The sequence below is a fragment of the Lytechinus variegatus genome, chromosome 18, assembly GCF_018143015.1.
Source record: "Lytechinus variegatus isolate NC3 chromosome 18, Lvar_3.0, whole genome shotgun sequence".
NCBI lineage: Eukaryota > Metazoa > Echinodermata > Echinoidea > Temnopleuroida > Toxopneustidae > Lytechinus > Lytechinus variegatus.
This window is the reverse complement of record NC_054757.1, coordinates 1,908,949-1,927,822: the sequence shown is the minus strand read 5'-3', so window position 1 is coordinate 1,927,822 and position 18,874 is coordinate 1,908,949. Positions and strand designations below refer to the sequence as shown.

The 18,874-nt window shown below is 35.6% G+C and overlaps 1 protein-coding gene across 3 annotated transcripts in view; it reads right to left on the bottom strand.

Annotated features, from left to right (window-relative positions):
* Positions 1–18,874, bottom strand: part of LOC121432030 (A disintegrin and metalloproteinase with thrombospondin motifs 3-like) — an 80,558-nt gene that overhangs the window by 49,686 nt on the left and 11,998 nt on the right. For all 3 annotated transcript variants that reach the window (XM_041629848.1, XM_041629850.1, XM_041629849.1), the window contains exons 2-3: positions 11,455–11,497; positions 10,533–10,969 (exon numbers count right to left, since the gene is read on the bottom strand). In XM_041629848.1, the coding sequence (XP_041485782.1) occupies positions 10,533–10,969; positions 11,455–11,497 (480 nt within the window). The remainder of the gene's footprint in view (positions 1–10,532; positions 10,970–11,454; positions 11,498–18,874) is intronic.

The window sequence follows — 18,874 nt, the reverse complement described above, 5'->3', positions numbered from 1 at the left end:
TTTGTCTTTGACTTTGACTACATTGTTAAGTGAGCCCTAAACAGTACGTAAACTGATAAAGAGTCCCAAGTGGAATTTCATCGAAAGAGACGTCAAGTTTAACGAGTACTGTCAAATTTAGTCTCATGAGATGTTTACGAGGTATCGAATTCCCCAATCAAACCACCAAGATGCATCAAACCACCAAGATGCATATTAGACTTCGAATGGAAAAATCAAAGTAATGACAAGAATGAGAAGTGGGTGAATTGAATGTAATAACAATAATTTTAAACAGAGGCAGATATGCTTAGTATTTTTATGTTACAAACAAAAACAAGCCAGAATGAGTTAGAAATTTCGCAAATAAAGATGATCAAAAACTGGGAACGCTCATCGCTCATGGTGATTAAACTTAATTTCAAATACCCTTTTTTGCTTACCACAAGACAACAGTAGGACAATATACGCCAGAAGAAGACAAAAAAACAACAACAAACCTAACAAACAATGCGTAATTGCCCACTGAGCCCCCCAAATTTCTTCCCTCAGTTCCTCCTAAATTTCTACTGATTTCCGAATATATTTTTGTAACAAATGCACTCCTTTATGTTGGAAGAATGATTTTTCGCTTGTCAGAAAATTTGAAAGTGCTCCAACACAAAGTATTAGACACCCGCATAATAATAATAACTTTGAAAAAATAATGAAAACCTAACAGTGATATTTTATTAAATGCACACACCATCTGGAGACGCTCATGGCGCTAGCCCAGCAACAGTTTCTTTAAATATACCAGGGGCGGCGGAACTTATTTTCGTTTGGGGGAGGGGACAAGGCAAATTGGTGCGAACGGATACTTTCACCATGAGATTTTCACCTGCATGAAGCAGTTATGTGTTTGTACTTATTAAGTTGAGGGGAGAATTTTTGAAGCTATTTCTGATTGATAAAATAAATATTTATGCTTTATTTTTCCGCGAGCGCCATATTTGTGATATTCCAACCTGAAAACTGAACATTCTAAGCACTTTTTGTAACCAAGAACAGAATGAGTACCTTACTAGACAATCATAAATGCAAAACACGAGCCAAAAATTTTTGATATTCTAACCTGAAAACTGGACATTCTAAGCATTGTTGTAGGCAAGGACAGAATGAGTACCTCACTAAACAGTAACTGATGCGAGCGTAAAGCGCGAGCCAATTTTTTTATGTTTTTTCTAACCTAAAATGTAATATGTTTTACATGTATTTCTAAAAGGGCATTTCATTTTGAAGAAAGTGTACATTTTCATTTTGAAAAAGGCAATTTTTATTTCAAAAGGGGCATTTTTTCCTATGAGGAATTCATAATTCATTTTATTTCATTTATTTATTTTATTTTTATGGGGGGAGGGGCAAGTGCCCCCCTGCCACCCGGTTCCACCGCCCCTGAAATATAGGGCCTACAGCAAACAACATGATATACTTAAACGATGTCAGAAGTGCATCGTCCGATGCAAGTTCACGTTGAATATCTCATCGTTGCTCCACATCACAGCTGATAGATCTCATCAAATTTCATCCCAATTTGAATATACTTTCGGGGTTTGCTCTCTGAAAACTTTTTTTTTATATTACTTTCAGTGTGCTTTTTAGACCCTATAGACAATTCGATGTAGGCCACCCCGTTACTTTTAAATAAATCCACGTCTCAAATCGGAAATCAAGGCTATTTCAGTATCGGATTTGAAAGGAACCCACGATAAATTAACCACCTCTTTTTCTTAGCCCATGGGAACACTGATTCAAGTTCACAAAGGGTTCGAACAGATCGAATTAAGCGAAATGTAAAGGTAAAATTTAGTTATAGCAACGTTGTGAATAAATTAAATGGAAAATAACTAAGAAGGGTCGACTCTGCAAATGTCTTAAAAAGAAATAAAATCTGTTTGAATATGACGAGGGGAGTTGGAGCGTATAGCCCTGCAATTTGCAGCTTCTGTTGACTTGGAAAGAAATTTGAAAAGCGGGCCTAATTTCTGATCGATTCTCATATTTCCAAACCTTACAATGTGATCATTGTGTGATGCTATAGCACTTTGCCTTTTTTGAGGGGAAAAATAGTGAAAACCTGAAAAAACCCACCCTTCAAAGTCTGTTTGAATATGACCATGATGTCAAGAAGAATTGGGCCGCACATTGATGTATAGCCCGTGTTTCTGAGTGCTTGGAATTAAATTTGGAAAGTGGATTTCTCATCAATTTATTTATCATGTTTATTTTCAAACATCATATAAGCCATCAGTCTTTGATATACATACTTTTGATGTAACCTCTATACATAAAATCCTTATTTTCCATTCTTACAAAAATGGAATATTCCATAATTCATATAAAAAATAGTGATGTCGTGACATCATTGGCTCTCTGATTTGCATATCATTTTGTTGTGTATAATATTATTTCTTTGTGGAAATACACGAAACTATGGGATTTCCTTAACAAATTTTATTTCAAATATGATTTTAATTAAAATAAAGCAATCTAACTTTTTATTCAAATCAAATTTTGTAGGGGCTGACTCCCTCTTTAATTTAACCTATATCTGGATTTACTTAAGCTTATGACTTAATACGAAAGAATACAACAATTATTGACAGGGATAAAGGTACCCTTTCAACATTGTTTTCCTTTTCTTGAATTAAACGTGTCAGATCATGGACCTATTATTGTCTGATAAAGAGGTGGCTTTTTACACTCGTTTGCAGTAGTCGCAAAATGTGGTCATGTTTACGGTATAGATACATTCCCTATATTTTTGGATTTATTCAAAATCTTTAAACGTCTCATTTTAATTCTAATTACTTCATCGAAGCTCGAGTTCAAGACTACCTTTAAAGATATATTTTTATCAGCATCTATCGAAGGTGTTGATTAATAGGGGAAGACATGTAGATATCCTGTCTGTGGCTCCTCTTTCTCCTCTAATCTCCCCTCATCTAGGCCGATATCTCCCCATAGACACCCTACTTACACCCCTACCCCTTCCCCTCTACTCCTTTTAAAATCCCAGATGCTTGACCAGAGTGACCGTCACTATATTTTGTGGTTGTTGCCATGGTGAAGTCAGAGCAGAACCTTCACTTGGGCCATCTCAGTATGATTGAATCAGAGAATGAAATTAAGCAAGCTCGAGATATTTTGACTGAAATAGGACGATCAACGACCCCCCCCCAAAAAAAAAAGAATCAGAAAGATAAATAAACACAAATAAATAAACGAAAGATATAATAAAATATAGAATAAAAAAGTAGAAATTAAATGATAAAATAACGAATACGAAAAAGTATTTGAAAAATAAAGTAATTAAAAGTATATAAGTCTAAAACAGTAACAATAATATCATCATTTGAAATTTCGTTTTGGTTAAATCTGGACAAGGCATAAAATGAGTTTATGATATCACAAAATGGATAAAATATTTTTAAATTAATTTCGAATTAAATAAACTAAATATCTTGTTAAAAAAATCATTCAAATCAAACGACCGAGGAAGTGAAATTCAAATATAAAGATAATTAATCTATTACGGGTCGTGTGGTCCAGTGGTTAGAGCAAGGTTGTGAGTTCGAATCTCAACTCGACCATTGTCTCCACTTTGGTAAAAAGACCCAAGAGTAATATCTGTCGTATAACGTCAGCCACTATGACTGATTAACCTAGACGTAAAATGTTTCCTATAGGTAATTGGTTATAATTATACCAGCTTGGCGTTTACCAAAAAAAAAACGCTGTCCTGCTGAGCTCCTATGGGAGTTACCATATTAAAACCGAAACATAAACTAAATACTTTTTGGTCTCGATACGTTGTTCGTTTAACAAACAGACACAGTAACTAGACACACAACCTCTAAACCAGATGTAAAATCTATCGATGATCCAATGAAATTGGGATATAGCCATCTAATACGTCCCTCGTTTTATAAAGAGCAAATAGACAAGTCGTGGAATGCAGAGATAATTAATTGCAGAGTAAATATCGACATAACAAATCAATTAATGATGAATGGTGTGAAGTCTACTCAAGGTAGTGACGGGGGAAACAAAATACTATGTTTGTGAAGACTACATTATCAAACAATTCGATTCCATTAATAGTGGCCTTCCTGCATGTTTTCCATATTTGACATCCTTCGATCACTTCCCCGAGAAAGGATCTGCAAAATGTCTTTATTGTTACGGAAAGGCCCTTATTCTTTTAAGATATTCACAAACTGAAATTCGAATCCATTCATGATGACCTTCCTCGATCCTCCGATCACGTATCATAATTTGAAAGGAAACAATCCCAACTGTAGATTAAAGCAAGGAATCTTAATTCTCCACCCCTACCAATTAATTGGAAAATATACAGTTTGGCTGATGGATATAATAATAAAGATGTTATAAATATAGGTCATATAGGCATCTAGAAAAAATTCAATCCTTCATTCTGCTCAAAGAAATATGTTAACCATCGAGTTTATTTCTTGAACCTGTTATTTTTTTCGGTGCTTTACTTTGACACCAAATTTGGACACCATTAATGAGAAGAAACCAGGCGCTATATACAAATGACACTATTACACTGGGAATAAATCATTCATTATTACATCGCTATTGAAATATATAGATCACAAAACATTATTATATTGGAGATTTTACTGTCTCCAAACTAGAATCACACTCTGACCATGGACCCTACCACAAATGCTCTGACAAATGTGTAATGTCCAGATTGTCCGCCCCACCAGGTCGTTATATCGTAAATTACATCTTTCGTCATTAAACAATCAAATCATGACGTCACCCGGGTGCGTGGAATTCCATCCATCGTCATCGTACTCATCTGTGATCTCGACAAAGTGGATCTGAAATAACATCGAGAGCTCATCAGAATTACCCAACGACAGAGTCCTCGTTTAGATATTGGCCTCCATGGATAGATACAAAATGACCAGGAGTAGTTACATTATTTTGAAATATAAAACCGTTCTTCATATTCCAGTTATGATGGTTAATATACCAAAATATGATATTACTGTATCTTCTTCTAATCGAAAAACATAACCAAACTTTGATTGAACTCACGTTTTTGTACACTTGATATTCAAATGACGATAGGGAAAGCATAAGGTCAAGTCCACTCCAGGAAGTTGAATGACGATGATGTCCCTCACTCACTATTTCTTTTGTTGTTTTTTTGTTTGATTTATACATTTTTTCATTTTTTACAGATTTGGCAATAAGGACCAACTTGACTGAAACATTTAGAATTGAACAATGCTAATTCCACATGTTCGGGGAGGAATTAATTGTTTCATTTGACAATTAGGAGAAAATTAGAATATTTCATATAATAATATACAAAAGAAATAGTGAGTGGATGACCTCATCAATCTCATCATTTGCATACTAACTAGGATCTGCATTTAACTGTTTTGAGAAATTAAGCGATATTTTAAAATGTCATAACTTCGTTATTTTACATCCAATATTGATGATTTTTTTTTCAATGTTATGCTTGTTGAATTTTTCTCTTTTTATTCAAGTTAACTTTTTGTCGTGGTGGACTTGTCCTTTAAATCATTCCATGTTGATAGTGCTGATCGTGCTTTTCCAGCTCGAATCAATGTTGTCCCAGGCAAATTTCACCCCTGGTGGGAATTCGTGTGTGACCTTTTTTAAATTGTTAAAAGTTAAATGTTGGGTGTTATCCGAACTATAGCCAGTGGCGTTCCTAGGCGAAAAGGTCTAAAGTGAAATTCAAAAGTTGAATTGGCAATCGTTTTTTTTAATTCCAAATAAATGGAATCAATGCAAATAAAAAAGCAATTGAAAAAGTACTAGGCCTATTTTAAATGCATCTTTTACCAGTTGATAACATAAGATAAATTTTGTGCAGTTATTTTGTATGCTCAACTATATTATGTTACAAGTTTATAGACCTATAGAATCCAATCAAGATAAAACTATCTCTTGCCAAAACAAGTGCGATGGAGGAATGAACCTTTCCTTGGTGAATCCTAGATTAAAACAGATTTTACCCCCTAGGATATCAACAGCAATATGAACGACGCCCTTCCCATCCGACGATTTCCGATTGCATCGTCCAACAAGCTATCGATATCCCAAATGTCGTCCGAGAGATTTGCGCAAATCTCCAATAGTTCGACTTGCGGTTAGAAAAGCAGAAATAATGGCCTGGTTTTGCGATGGACGGGTAAATATTTAGATTAGGATCTTTGCTGGATGTTGTCCTTTTTCCAGAGGTGACGTTTTAATTCAGATGGCGTGAAGAGGAATAAAATCCTTGCAGTAATTCTGGCGCGAATCCAGGGGCCCGTTGCAGAAAGAGTTGCGTTTAAACGCAAGTCAAAAAAATTAATCGCAAGTCCCAAATGCGCGCTTTTGATTGGTTGAAAATCAAGATGCGCATGATTTTTAGAGTTGCAATTGATTGCAACTCTTTCTGCAACAGGCCCCAGATCAGTCAATTTGAATCGCCTGTCTAAGGTATGGCTTTCATCTATAGCGGGCTTGTTACCAACTCACCACCGATTGATGATATGCATTGTTTGAAGTAACGTAACAGCATTGATCGGTATGGCGAGTTTCCCCGGTATGTCCGCAGCACAACAGTTGTTGGTGAAGGCGGCCTCGACAAGGCGCATAATGGCTGCGTTTTACTTTTCATCTCATATGTATTTTTTGTCTAAAAGTCCATGTCAACTGACATTTTGTTATATAACATTTAATTGCTAACGAAAGATAATTACCCGATCTGTCCTCGATTCTAATCACGCTCAATGAAGTTCTCAAGTACACCGGAGTCCCGTGCATTTTATGCATTTATTTTTAAAAATTTAGAATATTTTGATAAATCTCAATCATGTTAATAGACGTCCCTAAGGAGGATACCACTTTCATTTTGACCTTCTCGGTTAATCATATTTTACGATGACTATAAATCATATAATCATTAAGATTGAAAACGATGAGGAAAAGTGAACAGAAAAATGACGAGATGACGAGAATGATAAAGAGGCAAGCTCACTCCACATGCTCACGGAATCGTGATCTAGCCAGGGGGACGATTATGGTATAAAAATTGTTTATCGTAGATTTTACAAGGATTCAAGTCCAAGCCAGAGCCCTTGGAAATAATGTGAATGAGTTCTAGTAATGGGGGGGGGGGGCTTGAGGCCATTAAAAGTCCCAAGACAAAGAAAGAAAAACGGAACTCAAGTGAATATCAGGAAAGGGGATGAAAAAAGGGGCCGCGGAAAGGCGAGGGGGCTACCACTTTTTTTTCAATCGGCAATGTGTATACAAACCTAAGAAATACTATCACGGTCTTTTAAATGTCATGTCAGCCCCTCCCCCGGCGCCTTTAAAATCGTTCTCATTATCGCTTTCTGGTCCAAATTATTACTTTGAGCGCTATGAAACAATGTTATTTTGTAAGAACGCTAAAACATTGTAAAAATTAACATTTATTATCATTTTAAAAATAATTTCTCTACAAATATCTTGATAATGACAAAAATCAAAATGATCCAGAATGATCTCTAGAAGGAATTGGGCTGAAATCCTAGAAGCACTTAGATAAATTCTCTTTTTAACTGTTTAATTGTCATTAGCCGTGATTGGGAATATCAGCTGTAATAACCCAACGGAACTTCAGACATGTTGTTTGGTGGAACATAAGCCGAATAGGAAATCTATGTCTTGTTAACCTCTTTCTGACAATCATAAACTGTCAAGATGGACAGAAGCAAAACATCTAAACTTCAAACTCTCAATTACATCTGCATTACCCATGTCCCAATCAGGACATGATGCTTCATTCACATCAACGAAACCGACTCCAAACCGACCGATGGTATGTCATTCGACAAGGGCGGAAATCTTTCCCGAAAGGTAGGGGGACCAGGGGCAAGAAATTTATTTGACAAAAAAAAATGTAAGGTCATTTCAAAAAGGAAAGGCCATTTTGAATGATGTATTTCTTTCCATCATAAAAGACCAAAAATAGTAGGGGACATTTGATATTGTGCCCCCCCCTACTGTTTTGAGTAGGGGGACGCGTCCCTGTCCTTCCTGGGATTTACGCCCATGTCATTCGAAATAACTTATTAGCTTTGATCGGTCTGACGGAATTGTTGATGTAACTGTGGCAATAGTCGGCTAAAATTGAGGATGTTTGGGGAGTATGTTTGATAAAAAAAAACACTAATTGGAAGACAAATCAGTATCGAGGGCCCAATTTCCATTCCGTTTCATTCCTAATGCCAATCATCTAAAAACTGAAACCTTAAAATTATGAAATGTGATGAGATATCACGATTAGATTTCATAACATACATTTTATAAACAATCTATTGAGAAACAACCTATATGAGTAATAAAAAAGAAAACGACTCCCAAAGAATGATTGATTAGCTGCAATGTTAAAAAAGTAATTGGTATCAAGAATTGAGATTTAGGAAGACATTATGCCATGGAAATTAATGAAACTTACATTTCATTTAATGAGATCGAAAGCAGATTAAAATCACTGTTTTTTTTTTAAATGATTGACACGGGGAATAACATCTGTTTATAGTTTATTACTATTATGGAATCAAATTTAGCAAATTGCCGTCATAAATTCATGTAATTGCTTTTACTTTCATAAGAGTCTTAGCGGTTATACACTGGATACTAGATAGAAACATTATTTATTGATAAATATAATACATTACTTTTCCAAGATTGTTAACATCTGACAGGGAGCGAGACGACTTATAGGTCGCGTCATTTCGTATATCGATTTAATTGCTGGAGATTCTCTTTTATACTCTTTTATACTCATTTCCTTCTTTCTTACATTTTTATCTTTCTCTTCTTTTTCTCCAGTGTTTCACTACTTGAAAAAAACAACAACAATAGGAGGCGCGGTTAATCCATGCCCCCATAGCGCTGTGCCTGACAAAGATGATGATGATGATGAATATAATGATGATGATGATGATTATAATCATCAAAATCAAGAATATCGCCACCATCGTCATCCTTGGCCTGCACACCAACAACCAACCATTCACTATTTTGGTTGTGGACTTTAACTAATTTCCAATGGTAGAAAGGTCGTTCCCAGGCCGGCATACGACTTGTTTGATAATCGGCCCTTACAACCTCTATCAAACCGAATAGAATTTGACAGTTGGTTTCCTTGAGGATTATCAAAGGTCTCAATCCAATCAAGGATCACTGCCCTTCATCATTTCCGTACAACATGTTCCACATCGAGGGAGAGGAAGCGATTCAACTTCGCACATTGCTCTGTAATTGCTTCCGACGGGAAGACGTTTCAAAACACTGATGGTAAAAATAGGTTTAATTTTAGTCTTCTAGAGATTAACACATCCGTATACCTTCATCACATCGAGCCTATAGGTATCAGAACCATTTCTTATTTAGAAATGACATTACTGTTCATGAACGAATCGCAATCTTATTCTCAGTTAGTTCTACAGTGTGAGTCTATGGCTCACCTACCCTACCCGACCTACACTTCTAAAAAAACGTGATTTTACAGAAAGCAATAACAGAATCATTCTGTAAATTCTTAAAACATTAATCTTCTGCAATTTAACAGAACAGGTCTGTTTAAAAAGGGGGAAAAGGGTGTTTTATTGAAGGAAATTTGTAAGGTTCCATACATCAAATACCAATTTCCTGTAAGATTACGCAATCTGGTAACGGATTACAGGTGTTCTCGAGACTCTGCTGCAGGAACTTCTTTTATCTTAAGGATACATTTTCTAACAGTGTGGCTCCACTACTAAATTGATCAATCATTATTTATGCCACAGAATTCATTTCGGCCAGGTCATTGTCGTGCTGCAGGGTAATCGGAATCAATCTACTTTCATCGGGGAGACTACACTCTGACATGCATCCTACTCGAAAATTGTGGAAATCTTCAAAATTCTCGACTACGCAGCCAGAATGTTTACGGTCAAGCAAGGTCGGCCCGAGATGTAGAGACCTACCCGGATGACAATTTCTCGATCGGACTTGATCGAACAGCATAGTACTGCAATTACATCAACGATACCGCCTCAAAACTGACCAATAGGTCACTGGAAATAACGTAACAGTTTTGATCGGTGTCGATCGAGTCCGTTGTTGATACGTCGACATAACGCGTCGACGTAATCGGGGTTGATCGTCATCTGACTACCCTGATGAACATCGCTCGAATATTTCTAACATATCCCAATTTTTTAAGTAGAGAACCAGAGCGTCTCGATCATCCAGATCAAGGGAGTTTGACCCCGACCGTCTTGCAAAGTCGCCTTCCAAGTATCTTCACTATTATCATGATTACCAGAGGGGTTGACGATGGTGATAACAAGAACTTTAGTTATTTTCCTGAAACTTGATTATAGATTAAGAACTTGATTTGAACCTGTCATGATGCTTTAATGTTATTACGCACAGTATATTATACTCAGGTGAACTGCACGAAGAGTACTTACCAAGCCCTGGCAGTTGCTAATAGCAACACGAGATTCGTGGTACTGTGAAACTGCGCCCTTGTAGAAACAGTTGGTCCTCGGTGTGAACGATTCGATCGATCCATCGTCCAAGTATCGTTCGACTTTAAAGCGAGGTGCAACTAACCGTGTATCCCTTGTCACGTTCAAAATCATATGGGCACCGAAAGCGTCGACTGCAAAATGAAACTGTGAATCGACGTCAATACCAGCGTCATTGACGTTGGCCTCGTCCACGCCGTCGACGTCGCGTCGTCTTCGTCGCCGCCGACGAAGTTCATCTTCTCTTTTTATTCGTTTATATTCAAGTTCGTCTTCTTCGGCTTCAGTTGAAAGATCATGACTTATAAAATCTCCTTCCGGCGTCGACCGATACGGTCGGACTAAGTGATAATCATCGAGTTTTGAGAATAAATGTTCTGTACAGTTGAGAAAGAAAAAAAATAAAGAAACACAAACGACTTAACAATTCGATTGTCACAAAATTTGTACAGTATATTCATAAACGATAGTGTAGTCTGATTTGCATTGAATGAAATTAAAAGCATCATGTTTTCAAGCTACTGAATAAGGATTTTACTTCTTCTGAATTGCTCCTTAATGCACAAAATTAAGAATAGAACAAGAAAAGGGTGGAAAAATAAAAGTTAAGAAATAATAAAGAAAAAAGAAAATTCTTACGAAATTAATAGTTGATCTGTTGATTGACAGATCACCTAATAAGTATCAAATAATATATTATTTTGGGTCGCAGTTTTCCTTTCTTACCGGTAGCGTTGCAAAACTTTATCAATATCCAGAATCAGATTGTAAAATGCGTAGAAGTAGAAGAAATCATTAATCATATATAATTTTAGTCATTGAAATAAAGTAAACCTAATGTAGAAAACGAAGAATTAGTTACCGTGTTTTGGATGAAGATTGGGCATCAATATATCAACGCCTACCTGCAATGAGAAGAAATAAAAAAAAAAAATATTTTTCTTTTTCATTGAAAGTAATCAAATATATATGCTGAATGAATAAAGGGAACATTTTGTGAATAAAAATTGTTATAGAGCTAGTTTGAAAGAAAAATCGAACTTCATACTGAAATCGCAACAGTAATTAATTTCAAGAAAAGCAAACACTGCTCAGTCTCAGAATAGATTCAAATCACTTCGATTAAATGCGATTTCAATCATATTTCAAAGGGCCAAACGAGAAATAAATGACGCGTGGTAATCAAGGTGACAAGCAATAATTGAAATGATAAATTATCAATTTCTAGCTAGGGTCTACATGGGGGGGTGAGAAGAAGACTACAAATATCTAATGCATGGGTGGTGTCATTTTATTAAGATATGGGGTGTGGCTCGACGATCTAAAAGTGTTGTCGATATTATAATAATCATGATAATAATAGGGTATTTCAAAAAACACACACAGATCTATCTCTTTATCTCTATATCGTTTATCTTGCCTCCCCCCCACACAAATTGAAAACTCGCAAGGGGCGGACACCGCTGTCCTACCCCCTCCCCTCTCTCTCTCTGTGGCGCTACACCTGATTTTAGAAGATGAATTCATGCTTCAGTCATATCGTTACAGCGTTGCCTGTCAAGGTTTGGACAAAATCATATCAGGGCCCGGTCTTACAAAGAGTTACGATTGATACAATCAATCGTAACTCTATGGAAATCCATCAGTGTCGTAATATTTTTTTTCTAGAAATTCACAAAAAGTCCTTTGTTAACAAAGGCAAACAGACAAAGACACACACATGACCGAATTGTCATGAAAGCAAAAAATTTATTAATATACTCCATAGAAAACATTTTGAGCAAACATGGATTTCAGATGTGGGCGTTGTTGGCTTTCCATAGTTGTGGTTGATCAGATCAAACGCAACTCTTTATAAGACAGGGCCCAGATAGGCAAGGGTGTGTAGTTCTGTTGTGGAGTCATCACTGATCCAATAGACCGGAACATCGGTATTGATTTCCATTGTTGTCACCCTCGAATGAAATGATGCAAACACCAGCAAAATATTAAATATCAGGGACTAGAAGCAATTTATTGTATAGGGTGAGTCATGCTTCCTTGGATTAGCTGGGGAACTTGTAAAACAAATATCGGATATTGAACTATGACCAACGCCATCGAAAGTGAACAGACAATGGATATTCCTAATCAAAACCTTGGGATTATTTTGGTCCAAAATTTCCGATTTCATCGGCTATTTTCATCTTCTTTTGCTCTAGGGAAGTCTCTCCTGCAACGACTTTCAAAAAAAAAAAATGGAGCGCAATACATGGGTAGGTATCAATAGTCTAAATTTGGACGTTAATAGTTATTTGTTTTGAAAACTCTACACTCACACACCAATACATCAGTCCTCTCTCTTTTCACCTTCTCTATATTAGTAGAGGTTGAAAAGAGAGATGACTGATGTAGGGTTTTCCAAACAAATCTAGAATCCTTTATCACAGAATAATTAAAGGTCAAGTCCACCCCAGAAAATTGTTGATTTGAATAAATAGAGAAACCAATATTATGCTGAAAATTTCATCAAAATCGGATGTAAAATAAGAAAGTTATGACAATTTAAAGTTTCGCTTATTTTTCACAAAACAGTGATATGCACAACTCAGTGACACTGCAAATGAGACACTCGATGATAATCCGTCACTCATAATTTCTTTTGTTTTTTATTGTTTGAATTAAAAACCTAATTATTTTTTTTTTTTACAGATTTGACAATATAAGGACCAACTTGATTGAACCATAAAGTATTAAACAATGTTATTTGCATATGTTCAGGGAGGATTTAACCGTCGTTTCACACGAAAACCGACAGGGAGAAAATTGGACTATTTCATATTTCACATAATAAAATACAAAAGAAATAGTGAGTGAGTGATGTCATCAGTCTCCTCATTTGCATACCGACAAGGATGTGAATACAACTGTTTGGTGAAATTAAGCGAAACTTTAAAGTGTCATAACTTTCTTTTTTTTCATCCGATTTTGAAGAAATTTTCATGTTATGCTTGTTAGATTTTTCTCTTTTTATTTGAATCAACTTTTTGTTGGGTTGACTTGTCCTTTAATAATTGAGCATAAAATGCAAGGGCCGCGGAATGGTTATGAAAATGGGGGAGGGGGGAGGTTTGATCAGAATTATAGACATTCAGACTAGTCAGCCGATAATTTGTATGCTTTTGTACATTTGGAGACACTGTGGCCCCACAATAATGTTTCAATGGGCATGATGGGTATAACATTAATGTTCTCATATCCATTATATTTAAGTGTCCATCTGCATGCATCTATTTAATGTGTCAAGTGTGAGATGCGAATCAAAATGGCACCTGTTTCCAGGGCGGCACCACAGGGTGCTGGGGGCAAATGCCCGCGTGATCTTTTAAGTTGTGATTAAAGGGTAGAAAATGAAAGAGACAGACTGGGGAGAAGGGAAAAAAGAAGAAAGAGTATAAAATGGGAGGGATCTTGTCCATCATTCTTGATACTATAAACATAACAAGCCCATTAGTCTATAATTGAGAAAAAAAGAAATCCCGTTATCTTTCGGTTGTCTCCCCTCCCACCCCCATCAAATAATCTAGCACTGCCCGTGCCTAGACTTTCATATCAATGTAAAACAAGCATCTTCGTCGAAGGTTTAACATTGGTGGTTTAATCAGATTTTTTCTTGAAATTTCCACCGTAGAATTTAATTTTCAGGTCGAGTGGCGACTAATTACCCGGCCACTACTTAATAATTATTGTTGTCAAATTAAAGGTCATTGTAAGTATAATTCTATTTCGTTTATTGTCTATGGATTCAGTAGACCTAAGAGTGTCACTCACATTTCAGAATCGGGGAAGCAGAGGGAAGTGTTACTCTATATTCGTGTTATACTTTTGTTAGAAGGCGCACAACAAATGACTGCTCTGCAGAAACCTCGGAAATTGAAATTCATGACCACAACCCCGTAAAAAATATTCAGAGTAAAAGTATATTTTGGGACGGCTTTAAGCCCCTTTCGATAGGCGAATCGGCGAATCGAGTGAAAACATCATTAGTAGCCAGTATTATCACCTTCATCATCGTCATTATCATTACGGTTCACCGTTATAATCGTCATCATCATCATCCTCACCATTATGATCATGATCATCATCGTCACCATCATCATCATCATCATCACCATCATCATCACCATCATCATCATCACCATCATCATCACCACCACCATCATAATCATCATCACCATGATCATCATCATGATCACTCTCATAATCATCACCATCATTATCGCCATCATCATCATCACTCCCATTATCACCACCACTTCCATCACAACCACTCTCAAACTTCACCATCATCACCATACTCGTCACCAGCACGTGCATCACAGGGGAATGGGTGCGGTCCCCCTATACCTATCAGCTCCAACTCCCCTTTATTTTCCCTACAACACCATCGCATCCCACACCATTCAACCGCCCCCTAATCATTCATAACATCTTCTAGTAAATATCCTTATACCAGATGGAAGAAGGGATGTATCCGAAGGCCGGATTATTCCATCGAGAATTTAGTCATGAATGACAAAAAAGGAAAACTAAATTTTGAGCAAATTTGGCAGCTGTTTTCTGAACAGGATCACGTTTTATCATCTTTAAAGATACCATCATAATCCCCCCAAAAATATTCATTTTTCATAATTCCCTTGAACAAGAATTTATGAGACAGATACTTCATATTCTTGAAATACAAACACTAAAAGAAAAAAAAAAGTTTTAGAAGGTTCTCCAATTTCAGAGTCCGACACTTTCTTGGAACGATATCAAATCTAGCAAACGAAAGCAAAGTTATCTGACTTCAAGTAAAACTTCAAATAAATATGATAACGTCATTTTTATTTTCAACAATGATGACGATTCCAACCAATTTTATCCCGGATATCCCAGCATACATTTCGTGGTCTTCACGACGACTAAATAAAACCGCTTCTTTAAAATCTAATTTTTGTCATGTTTGCACATACGTCATCGATGAGATTGGAGCACAATGACCATTCTATTCATTGTATACTCATCTACAACTGAGTCATTCCACAATTATCCGAAAATGACAATTTCATCCATTGATGACTCAACCATGTCAACAGATATACGGTCTTACCAAGAAATATAACCCTTGGACGGTTTATCCGAAATAAGAGGTACCCTTGTTAGTAAAATCCGCTAGTACTCATACAAGTAAACTAAGCGGTTAACCGAACATTCCAGGTGCCGGGTGAAATTAAAACCCGGATTGTTTTACTGGCACCAGACTGTGCGGATCGGTTGGTTTCTCCCGTATACCAACGCAAATCAGAAATGATATAATTCATTTCCGAGGAGAACATTTTATATCATTACTGTTATTCAATCACAGCAAATTTGCTCATACAGAATTTCGACAAAAAAAGTGAATGTTAAATTTGTGGAAAAGGGGGTGGATCATGGGTGTCAGTGGTTTAAAAATAATCTCTCCATATTTTTATTGTCTTCTTAGTATGTTTTATGCGCGTTGTATCTCACGAACATGCTCATTATAAATTAAATGTACTTGGTATCTTTGACCCAAAAAAATCTTATTACACTTTAGTTTGAAATAGATTTCTCGTAAATGTGCTCAATATTAATTTTTCTAACTTTAAATCTGATTATCTGAATTCATGAAAGGATTCCTTTGAAAATGTGCTTGTACTTTCCTTTCCTTGAAGCTTAATAGAGACAGTACCAATGAAAAATAAAATCCACCTCAACTAATGTTCTCACATATATATATATAGAAATGAGGTCATGGATACATTGAATTTGTCAGTGGATAAAGTCTCACGTAAAGCGCATTAGCGGTCAATTTAAAGATAAATTCACTTTTAAAGACACCGGCAAGCTATTACAACGAACATTCAAACTGTTAACGCATCATTATTATTATTCAATCACTAAAGAATAAAAACATATCATTGAAAATATATAAAGGGGTCTTCCCGAAATTAGCAAAGGTATGTGGCTGTGGGGAAACATGTTAAACCTAAGACAAGTACAAAAAAAATCAGTGACATCAACATAATCAACACAAAAGTTTGAACACGAACTTTTATACAAATACAATTGTTGTTTACCAAGTTTTCAATGTCCATCTTGTTTCATAGATAAAATCGGAAAGACGCAGAATAATAAAATCAAATGATAGGCTTACTCAGAAATATTGCCTTTAAAAAGTCAAGAAGATGTCACGTAGGAAGAACAATATTATTCAAAGATTGTAAATCACTTTCTTTTCCCTTTTTTGTTAATTTTACCTTTTTTAGAGGAAACAGATTATAAAAAAAACTGGAATATCATTTATTGGTCCATCGCAAGAAATTGGAATATCAGATAACGTATCGACTGTCTATCTGTCTCGTGTAAACATTTTAGTTTCTTTAATTTCAATTTCATGGAAATGTCAGAATCATATTTCTTTATGTTTGCGATTGATGCCAAATCCATATCATCCAATGACATTGCGACTCAATTCAGTTCAAATGTAATTTAAATTTACATAATACATGTATCTGCTAAAAAGGAAGCCCATTTTTAACTGTTTATCAGGGTTAGCCTAATGACATACTTTGATGAGTTGAATCGTTGACATGGTTGAGATATTAACACATATCACATGAAACATATAAACATGTTATAAGGAAACTGAAATCCAACAAAGGGTTTTGAATTGACTCCTCACCTGCCTCTGTACACTCTCAAAAAGGATTGGTCAAAATGACCAATCTGTTGGTTAACATGTGTCCGACCGATAAAATTGGTCAATATCAACCAAAATTTTGGTCGATTTGAACCAATAATTTGGTTGCTTTTGACCAATTTTATCGGTCGGACACATATTAACCAACAGATTGGTCATTTTGACCAATCCATTTTTAGAGTGTATAATACCATGAAATAGGCCTATATCTTCTACGCACTTGGGAATTGATTATTTGAAATTTAAAAAAAAATGTGATTTTAATAAAATATTTAACATATTGTAGATATCGACACCTCTTTCTTGAATACATTTTTATTTGATGTTATTCCGGCTGTCACAATAATCTGGAAAACTGGTATACCGCTTAAGAAATGAATTAAATAAGATATAAGACTCAGATGAAATGTATGAAACTAAAATCTAAGCACCTGTTTCATTGTTAAGAAAAAACAACAACATTGTAATACAAAATAACGTCCGTCATCCCCATTCAAAGAAGTGCTTGCCCTAAAAGGCAATGCGGTTTTTTAATGATTCGATTTTTACATTAGATTAGAAAGAAAATCATTATTTAATATTTCCTGATTTCAACCCGGGTATCTTTAACCAAGGGGTATATAAAACTGCGGCATAGGAAACCGGAATATCATAATGAATAAGTCGTAGAACATTCGATCCGGACAAGAAATTGCAGAAAATGAATCTAATTGACTCCCCACCTGGTGTATTACACAACATAACCAACATTTCCTATTTTCTCACTCAAAGTACCTTAACACCTGCCCCAAAAGAAAATTCCTTTATTAACTTAATCAAAATGATGTCATTTAGGTTTCGTATTATCCAACAACAGAGGAAACCCGTCTTAATCACTTTCTTGATATTCCATCGGGTATACCCGGATGGAATATCAAGAAAGTGATTAAGACCGATATTTGTTGCCTCAGTCGGATATATCGGACTGAGGCAACAAACCGGATATTCCATCCAGGTATCCAACTGAGTAAATAAACCTCTTATCCGGGCGTCCAAGTGATGTAACAAACCAGAGTGTATCACAAAATGAATCACGATAACAATCTCATATTAAATTAATTCCCATCAGTCTTTGGTCATACCTTTTCAAAAAGTTACAACATCAGAAACAAATACAATTCATGGACTATTGTCTCTTCAATACATGAAATACGGAATTTCGATTTCCATGATTATTGCACTATATACAGTCTGGTTTTCTATCCCCTTTCCTTTCGAGGCCTCCATCACTTTTAAGCTCCAAGCTTAAGATGGAGGTCTCCCACATTTCTCTATATATATATATATTATGTTCACTAATTATGTATAGATATAATTTTCACAGTACAGTTGATATTTTATAATGATTTATGTACATTATTCATTATGTTTGAAAAAAATATTTGCCTATTATGTAATATTAAAAAAAATATTATACTTGTATATACTTTGTTTTTGTTTTGAAATGTGGAAATTTAAATAAATCAAATCAAATCGAATGATAATGGTACCTTATTTT